The 10,259-nt window shown below is 42.7% G+C and overlaps 1 protein-coding gene across 1 annotated transcript; it reads right to left on the reverse strand.

Annotated features, from left to right (window-relative positions):
• Positions 1-4,195: 4,195 nt before the first annotated feature.
• Positions 4,196-7,143, reverse strand: adra2b (adrenoceptor alpha 2B). Its single transcript, XM_046035409.1, has 2 exons — positions 6,770-7,143; positions 4,196-6,599 (listed from the first exon to the last, which is right to left on the reverse strand). The coding sequence occupies exon 2, from the start codon at positions 6,574-6,576 to the stop codon at positions 4,993-4,995; it is 1,584 nt and encodes a 527-aa protein (XP_045891365.1). The 5' UTR covers positions 6,577-6,599; positions 6,770-7,143; the 3' UTR covers positions 4,196-4,992.
• Between the last annotated feature and the right edge of the window lie 3,116 nt (positions 7,144-10,259).

Below are 10,259 nucleotides of genomic sequence, written 5' to 3' on the forward strand. Positions count from 1 at the left end.
GATAATAACGACAATTTTGCCTCTCAGTGCTTTTCTTTACCAACACCAGGAGGCACAATAATGTGGTTCATATCTTTGAAAAACATGAAAGTAATTGTGTCCACAGGGAAAGTAGAAATGAGGCTCATTCCTAATTCAATGATGAGGCCATGCAAGCACATTTTTCTAAAAATCATCACACTTCCAGCTGGAAAACTGCATGGCTTTTATTTTTGCTGATCTTTTGTGCGTCAATTAGTGAACTTTTATTGTGTTGTTGAATCTGGTTAATTCAAACTCACACAACCACATATGTCTGTACTTCTATGCTTCGGAGGATTCTCATTGACATTAATGTAATGCACTGTGTTTGCCACAATGGTGATATTGTACCTCTGTCACTGGTGTAGATGATCAGTAAAAGACATATATTTTCAGTCCACGTCAACATGTACACACACAATTAATAGTGTGTGCCACTGAGCATAGTGGCATCCTACATGGGATTTCACTTGATGTAGTCAGGAAGGTTCAATATGTATTATTTTCTTTGTGTAGTGTATTATGTAGTGTAGTGTAAACTTGTGTTAATTGTGTATTTTTTGTGTGTATATTACCATGGTAACAGCTAATGGAGAGAGCCAAATAAACAGTAAACAAATACATGTCTGACCCAGAGCCTAACTCTTTAACCAAGTCTTTGTCCTCTCGTTGTCAAGGTCTAAAGCTCCATTCGGTCCTCTCAAAGATAGAAGAGCCACTCTGTTAAATGACCCGAAGACTCTAAAGTGATTCTAATCATAATTGCCTGTGCCCCCCAAAAATGACATTTTTATCACAGATTTCACAAAGCGAAAGTGCATTTTAATGCCTCCACCTTCAATAGGGAGAGAGCCTGGGTGTCTTCTGTCTCTCATTTCTCATCCTGCCTCTTGGGTGTTTTCACAGCCAAATTATAGAGTAAAGAAATCTATCTGGCGTTATAACATGGGAGAGATTGGAAATGGAAAATGCTCAATACTGGAACGCCCTCCAAACACATACATATTCATGCTGTGGAAAGCTACATCCATCATTCATTTAAAAATGAAAGTTAATGTGTGTCTGCCTGTGTTTCTGTATTTGTGTGAATGTGTTTGCATTGCTTCTGTGTACACTTATTAGGAGCTTGTGTGTGCATTTTTCTTTCTCTCGAAGCTACTATCTGCTGTAGATAAGAAGCTAATGATCGGGTTTTGTATCGTGTTAGTCTCCCACCATCCTCTCTCCGGTGGGTCCATTGCCACCGGTCAGGCCTGCTTTAGATTCCAGTTGAGGTTAGAGAACAAGGAGCTTTGGGATCCTGTGTCTGTATGAATATACAATGCTGTAAACACACACCTCACGGCTCCCTGGGCTTGGCTATGATAAGTTATCTGTTCACCTCCTTGTGCATCCTAAACCACAGCTCAGCCGTGAATATGGAAATGAAAACTGTGAGGATGTAAAGGTGAGACATGGTGTAGCTTCTCTGAGTGGAAATGTGTGTGTGACAGAAAAAGCAGGACAGAGAGGCTGAGAAATCCCCAAACTTCCAATTAGCATAAATCAATTACAATTCACTGTAGGCCTGCTGACCTCAAATATAACAAGCTGTCACAACAAGTACGTGTGTGTGTTTGTGTGGCTAAATTTGTGTGTGGGTTGAACATGTTTCATGACTTGAATACAGTATGTTACACTTGGAGCAGGACGACACATTGAGTATGTGTATGTGCATATGTGATATCTGGCAACATGGTTTAATTCCTTATGGACTTCCTCTGTGTTTGTTGGCAGTTGACAACATTATATTGCTTCTGCTGCGGCCTACTTCTCATGTCCCACTGCGATATAAGATTTTCCAATGACATCTTGAACTGCCATCAGCCCCACAATGTTATGGACTATTTCCTGAAGTTGTGGTGCCATTCAGGGCTATTTCATAATGACTGCAATTGCTTTAGATTGCCCTTTGGTTCAACATGTATGGTAGAAAAACATCATTCTGTTAAAACTCTCATTTGTGAAACAATTTATTGGTAATTCTCTTCTTGGAAATTATCGTTTCCTCTTTTCTCTCATCTCTGATGTTCATGATCATGTGAAAATATATGAAACAAACGAACCGGGCAGTGACTCGTGCTTTTTCAAGTAGCTTTATTTCCAAACTGGAGTGGGATGATGACAGATGGGGGATAGAAGATGGTAAAGCTCAGACCACGCAGTTTTGTCCAAACACAGTAGGAGAAGAGAAAATACAGGCGGTTTCAGGGGAAAAGATGGCGATCAAGAGGCAGACTACTGCATCTGTCGCCTTTAAGCCATAAGTCGTACTTTTTTTAAATAAACAAAGCAGCAGTCTCACCACATAAAGCCATGGTTGGTGGATTTGAGGAGCATTACAACTCATATTTGTTGGAAACAGCCATGAATCCATGACCTCTGTGGCTATTTTTGTTATGATTGCGTGGTTATAACTGTTTTTTATTTCTGGAGAGAAAATAACCATTTCAGATGGGGACAGGGAACAGGGAGCTCTTACTTTCAACCATTTTATTTTATCAGTTATTTGAATCTCCAAGCAGCTCTGTGTGGTATGGATTGTAGCCTTAGTGTCCGGCACAAAGTCTGCAAATCATCTAACTGAATCTGGCTTCGGGTGATATTGACATTTTCATGTTCGATTACTTTTTCAGGAAAAGTTTGAAATTAAAAAAGAAACCTCTCTGCTGAAGAGAGGTTTTCCTGCTGCAGTATGTTTGAGAAATTGTACATCCATTAATGTGCTTGTATTTTTGATGGAACATTTTACCATACTATAAACAGTAAATATGAAATAAGGATGACAAATGTTGCATTGTATGTTCTGCATGATGCACATAACTCAAAGTTCATGTACCTTTAGTTCAACACAAATACCCCCCCCAAGCTCAAATGTAGCTCAATCTCACAAAGCAAGAGCTCGATGGCAAAAATCAATTTTGCTCTTGTTGAAGATATTAAAAATCTTTACAGTGTTCGCACTCTTTGATCAGCTCCACTTTGTTTAACTTTCAGAATAAAAGCACAGTAACTAAACAATAAATAGGTAACAGACAGAAAACACAAAATAGTTAGAAATAAATAATACAGTGTTTCAACCTTTGCCTCACCAAATGTAAAGATATACTTCATTAAAGCAACACAGAGCCAGGCATTACTGAGTCAGGCTGGTGTCCTATAAGGCTCTGTATTCCCTTGATGGGACCACTAAAAAGCCATGTACTCAATATCACTGATGAACACTTACTTTCAGTTCAATAAGTCTTTCTCGACACAGCGATATACTACTTTCCATCAAGTAGAAACATTCACCCGATAGATAGCCAAGTGATGCCTGAACCAGGAACTCTGGTCTCTCGTCAATATTAAAGTCGCAGCAGCCAGAGGAGGCACTGACACGTTCTACAGAAAAAACATTAACGTCAATGCGCACACGCATATACACACACACTCACACAGGTCAGCAGAATTAGACGATTAGTAAATTGAAGTGTTGCTGCTGACAGCCCTTGTCCCATTGAGTCAATAAGCCTGTGTGCTGTTCACAGTTACAGACACTTTTTCTTTTTTTGTGTGTGTGGAGGAAACTGACAGAGGCGCAGTCCCTTGGTGAGAATAATAAATGTACCATTCATCCTCTTGCCTCTCAGCAACAATCCAAATGTGACACGAAGAGGTCCACTTCAGGCCATGATGTGCCAGAGGCGTTGGTAAAGAGTGACTCAGCCAAATGGTTCTCAGAATAACCCATGTAGGCGTAATTAGGGGTCACATTACACATCCGTAATTGTATTGTTCATCTGTCCTTTACAGTCAATGTAAATGTCTACCTGCTAAATACTGCTGCTCATTGTGAAGCAGGGTTTCTGGAAAATAATGTTCACATGTTAAATAGTAATAACCTAACCTTTTCAGTCTTCATCAGATGCACCTCCCATTAAATACTATGAACAACCTCTTTCCAAAAAAATGTATTGTTACTTAAATGTCCAAATATTGAGGCAGTTCATTAGAGGGGTTACTCAGTCCAGTTCACTGATGTGATAGTCCAGGTTAAGTTAAAAAGCAGGAAACAGCAAGCTAAGAGGATGGGCGGGGGGGGGGGCACACTGTCTTACTTTTACATTTCAATGGGGTTTTCTTTTGTCCAAAATCCACCACACTTCAGCTTAGTCTGTATTTCATGACAGGTGAAAGCCAAGCTTGGCATTACAAACAACCTGAGTGTCCATTGTGACCCATACTAAGCCAAGAGCGAGGTGTCTGACATGAAGGCCTTCCACATAAAAGTCCACAAGTTAAGTTTGAAAGGGCTCCATTGTCTGTGTTATCACATTGCAATTGTCAGAAACCTTCTCTTGTTGTTGCACTTTTAGATAAAAATTGAGGAACACATGTTTGCCCTGCAGCTGGGCAAATAAGACTGCAGACGTAAGAAATCACCACTAACCTTGTGTGCTCCATGTGCTCTGTATTGATAAATAAAGGGCCCTAGGCTGTCAGGAATCTAAGGTCACTTTTTCTTATTTTTACCTGTTTTCCTTCCCTGTTAGTCTTTGAGTTCTTAATAACTACAAGATATATTAACAGATTAATCGGTCTGTGTTCTTATTCAGGAGTTAATTATCAACTGTTTTCCTGTGTTCTTCAAGACCTCTCTGGTACTTTTCGTGTCTCTTGCATTGCCTCTTTATTCCATGTCCTGTTTTCACCCCACACCCTATAATACTTTATGTGTGTATCAGCTGCAAAGTAGGATTTCACAGTCCATGATTCCTGTTTGCACACACTGTGGCTGTAAAACAGTGGCTTTCAGTTCTGAATTTTATGCTGGAATTTCCACAGTTCAACATATTTTTTTAAAACAGCCCTTTGAGTGTTCTAAAAAATTATTTTTTCTCTGTGCCCTCAGAAATGGCATTTTTTTGTGTCCATGTCCCATGCACTGGATTAAAAGAAAGTGCCCTTGGTGCTTCTGCACAGAATCTTTTTGAAGGCCTTTCTGAAGTCTTTGTTGAAGATGGTGTATATGACTGGGTTGAGTGAGGAGTTACAGTAACCGATCCAGAAGAAAAATGTAAAGAGTGGATCTGGGATGGCACATGTCTCCGGGCACACTGCCTGTAGAGAGTAGGAGAAGAAGAACGGGAACCAGCACACCACAAAGACGCCGATGACCACTGCCAGAACAAAGGTGAAACGTTTCTCTCGGTTTACCATTGCTTTGCGCCTTGCTGCTCCAGGGTTGCTCTCTGTTTTAGACTTTCTCCCTGGCACCAGCCGAGTGCCCTTTGAAGTGGCGATCATGTCCCGATAGCGCTTGACTGAGGCCGGGGAGTGGATCCCCCCTCCTGCAGGTGACCCTGGCATGCTGGTGCTGCCTCGGCCTCCTCCGTGGCTGTGCTCCATGTCGCTCTCCGTGCTTGAGCTGTCGCCATTGTTATTGTCAGCTTTTTTCCCTCCCTGAAACTTGCCTTTCTTCCCCTTCTTTTTAGTCTTGGCAGGGGAAGACTGAGGCACAGAGGAGGGGGTTGAGGGGCCGTGGGGAGAGTTATCAAGGGAGGTAGTGACAGGGGTAATAGCTGGAGAAGGGCATGGAGGTTGCAGGAGATTATTGGAGGTGGGATTCTGGGAGGTTTGAGACTCTCCTAGGGAAGGAGAAGGGGTGATGGCAAGGGTGGGGGGTCTGGCACTGGAGGTTTTGTTCGATGAAGGTGGTGTGCTTTCTTCATCATCCTTCCCGTTGGCTTGTGCATGTCTAGAAGGCTGACTCGGTGTTGCACAGCCGACCCCATCTTTCCTGGGCTCTCCTGGTGGGCAACGTGTTCTCTGTTTGGCAATTTGGTAAATTCTTATGTAGACTAGGATCATGATGAGACACGGAGCAAAGAAGGAGCCGATGGTGGAGTAAAGGATGTACCAACGCTCATCATTTAGCTGGCATTGAGGTCCTCTCTCAATCCCCAGGTCCCCTGCCTCGCTTTTGTTCAGTGAGAGCAGGGGAGGGAAGGAGATGACGGCAGAGATGAGCCACACCACCACAATAGCGGCTTTGATGCGTTTGGGAGTCCGCTGACGCCCGTAAGTAACCCTGGAAATTGACAGGTAGCGGTCAAGAGAGATGGCGCATAGGTGCACAATGGAGGAGGTGCAGAACAGCACATCCAGCGCCAAGTAGATCTCACACCAAGTAGCCTTGAAGTACCAATAGCCAAGCAGCTCATTGGCCAGAGAGAAGGGGATGATGAGTGTGGCCACTAAAATGTCTGCAGCAGCCAGTGATACTAAGAACAGATTCTGTGGACCTCGGAGGGACCTGCTGGTCAGGACAGCGATGATGACCATGATGTTCCCCACGATGGTGAAGACAACCATCAAGGTTATGGCAGTGGCGAAGGCTGCTGTGGCTTCAGGGGAGTAAGGGGCGAGCTGCAGGATGCTCTGGTTGCAGGGGATGGAGGCTCCGGAGCTGCTCACACTGCTGTTCCAGCTGTTCAGCTCCATGGAGCAGCCGCTGTCCAGAACTGAGGCCATGCTGGGATTAGCTTTCCAGGAGTCTTTATAAATTAAAAATATGCTTGGTCACTGAATGTAATTTATATATTGGATGTATTTCATTGTTAATGGTTTTAATAAGATGATCATACAATGTTTGTCCACAATAAAATACTGTTCAGTTTAAATAATATATGTGATTATAATAAATAACAATTTATATAATATTTACCTCAGTTGCTCTCTTTTTGTCTCTGTGTTGTTTCCAAATGTTAGCTCCCTTGCATTCTCCACGGCAGATCTTTCAAGTCCATTTTAAGCACACAAAACAGTCCTGGGCAATGCGTCAAGACACGGATCAGTGCTTTTCAATTAAAAAGACATGCCACTTTCTTACACAAAAAACAAAAGTATTTTTTGTGACACTGTCTGCTGCGCATCAACCTTGGCAGAGTTACAATAAAGCCCGAACAGCCAAAACTTCTTTAGAGCACCAAGTTCGATCCTTTTTTCCTCATTTGATTAATTACTGTCTTGGAGATGGGAAGATTCCATTTATAATAATCTAATTTAGGGTCGTCAACAGCGAGGCGACGCTGAGAGCAGATTAAAGTAAATAATCTCGACACTTGTGCGCTCTCCGTGCGTCCTCGTTTGGAGACGCGCGTATAACTGACAGTCTCATCTGAATAGCCAACACAGGATGATGTAGGTGTAGTGTAATAAAGTGAATATTTACAGTGATTTACTAACGAAAGGGTCCTGGTGTATCCCCGCGCAGGATAGCCTGACTGATGACAGCATTCCCGGTCAATCGAACAAGAGAAAACGCAAAGTTCACCTCAAGCTCTCCAGCCCAGAAGCCAGATATGCAGTAAAAACGCGCTGTTTCTTCGGCTTCTGTGCGTCTCAGGACTTGTTTCTTGGTTCTACTGTCTCCTCAGAAGTTCACCGGGATGCCGTGATTCAGCCGCTCCGCTGGCGCACATCACAGGCTTCCTCACAGAGGCGCAGCTGCATCTTCACTTGTGAGCAGGACATTACGACGCAATCTAATGAGTGAGGTGCCTCCCATCTCCTTCTTGCGCTTCTTTCTACACCCAGTGATGTCATTGTGGCGCTGTGGGCGTAATGGGATCCTTACTTTCATCTTAATTTATCCCCATATTCCCTCTCCCTCCCTCTTTCTCTCTATCTTTCACATTAAATCCTCCACCCCAAGAGGCTCAGCCAACGTAGTTATATTAGAAAGGGTTTGTTGGGTGGCACTGCTCCGGCCAATTTATGCTGAGGTGTCCTGCTGAGAGCAGTGGAGAGCAGAGCTGATGCTATCTGCTTTACACAAAACATTAATTTCATTCCAGAGGTTCGTGCACTCAGTCATCATCATTATTATTATTCTCTGCAACACTGCACACATGGCTGATCAGTGCTTTGTTCTGTACACCAGTTTTCATCTGACCACTCCAATCATTTAGGAAGGGCCAATACACGTTTTCACTGTCATTTATCCAAGGGTACTGACACTCATGTTTCCTAACCTAACCTGGTTACAAGCATGTGGTTTTTGGTGAGGTTGTGTAAGACCAATGTTTGAGGTTGTACAGGCAGGTTGTACATTTGTGGGCTTTTGGGCAATTTTTGCCTTTATTTAAACTGGTAATAACAACCATCACATAAACACTGCAGCAAACGTGAATTATCTCCTTATGAAATATAATCCAACAAAATTCTAAAGCCTCCTCCAGCTCAGCTACCTCTCCCTCAAAACTGGTAAATGCACTGTGTTGCCTTCCACGTCGGCTGATTGTGTAAGGTGCAGGGCAGGGGTATAATGCACTTGTCTTCTCTGCTCATGCATGTACATCATCACTTGATTTCCATTTGGATCCCTCCGCATTATGTGACACTTCCTCCCCTAAGAAACACAGACATCCACGGCAGCCCTCATGATTTGTTGCCTTCCTGAAATCAAGTGGCCGATTATGGAGTCAAACCTACGTCATGCTGGCTTTTTTACTGAGCCATAAATTAAAGCAGAGTTTATCCTCTGGTATTTGAAAGTATGTAGGTGGCCTCTGTGATATAAACTCACACACACACACACACACACATACACACACACACATACACACACACACACACACACACACACACATTTACCAGCCTACACATGCATGCACACAGCCTTATGAATGGTGTGTGGGTAGGAGGTCCTGTTTACTTGTTTTTGTAGTGCGCCCCCCACACATTGCTCCTTTAATGAGAGAGAAGCCCAGCCATGGAATTACAATTGGAAGCCCTGCTCTCTGATTGTGTGACCTACAGCAGCATCCAATAACGGTTGTACATTTTTTTGCTCCACACTACACATTCTAAATATAAAGGAAAAGAGAATAAAGCTTTTAGCGGGAGAGAGCACTTCATTCAAGTGTCTGTGTTTCCGTGGGTGAACCATGCTTAGTAACACGCTGAAAATGCTTTCTGGGGGAGAGGGGTGTGCCATTGATGCCAAGGTTACAAAGACTGAGCTGCACACAGTTCCCAATGCACAGTACATCGCTTCTGAAGTGCTTGTTGTATAACAGCATGTGGTATAGCCTACAAACGTGTACACATAATACACAAGCCTGGGGGAATTTCTGCTGTCATGGATCATGCACAGTGAATCGGTAATTCACCCAGACCCTGATATGTTTGCACCCGGCCTTGGAAAGGGAACCCACTCTCTGAGAAAGACGTTATGTGCTGTGGAAGTCTCTTTTTGTTTAAAACAATTCCTGGAGTCTCTTGATGCAGTCAGATTGAACAAACTTAAGAAGTTTAGAGAAATTGTCTTTGTTTCCCAAATGAGTGCCAGAGAACTGCAGGTCAGCATAAAGCAGTGTTGTGGTGGGAGTCTGTGCACATTGTGGTTCAGATCCAAATCAATGACAGCACAGTACCTGCCCTTTGGATGTTTTCAATTTAGACCTTTTTTGAGTGATTGGCTTGCCTCCTGTTTTTTGTGTGCGTTTGTACTCACATATTACTCTGCCTTTGTGAGGACCAGTTTCATTTTCAGAAATTGACAGTGAGGACAGATATGGAAAAATATGGAGAGTTTGGCCAGCAAAGGAATAAGGAGTGATTTTATGGTACTAGTTGAGGTTAGGCATGTTGTTGTGATGTGTGTGGTTAGAGCTGGAGACAAAGGCAGCAGATCCCAACCCTTTTGGTTTGTGACTTTTCAAAAAGAAGTAATATCTACTTTTCTCAGGTTGATCATTTGAATGGTTTTAGGCCTAAAAGCACTTCATTACTGTTTTACAATAAAAAACAATGATTGGGTGAAAAAAAAAGCATTTTAATCTTATTTCCCATCGGTTCATATTCTTGCTTCGACTTCTACTGGACTTGTGTCCCTGTGTGTGTAATCTGCAAACAATTACAGCAAGTTCTCCCAGGTGGTCATACAGTAATTTTCCTGAATGTATTTGTAATAATGACAACTGGTGCTTATGTGTGTGCATGCAGGCCTGTTTATATATGTATTCATGTCACCATAATTCTCCAGCTAACAATATCACACATATTGCTCCTTTTATCTATTAGCAGTTGTTGTTCTTGTAGATTCCTTGTTTGTGTGACACCGTCTTCAGTGAATAGTAAATACAGTAAATTTACCACATGTAACAGAAGTATGATCCCAGTACGAATCCCAACGCTCTCGTTCATACATT

The sequence above is a fragment of the Micropterus dolomieu genome, linkage group LG21 (genome assembly GCF_021292245.1).
Source record: "Micropterus dolomieu isolate WLL.071019.BEF.003 ecotype Adirondacks linkage group LG21, ASM2129224v1, whole genome shotgun sequence".
Lineage (NCBI taxonomy): Eukaryota > Metazoa > Chordata > Actinopteri > Centrarchiformes > Centrarchidae > Micropterus > Micropterus dolomieu.

What these genes read in the sequence shown, in the direction of transcription:
- adra2b (XM_046035409.1), bottom strand. Translation starts at nt 6,576, where the DNA reads ATGGCCTCAGTTCTGGACAGCGGCTGCTCCATGGAGCTGAACAGCTGG.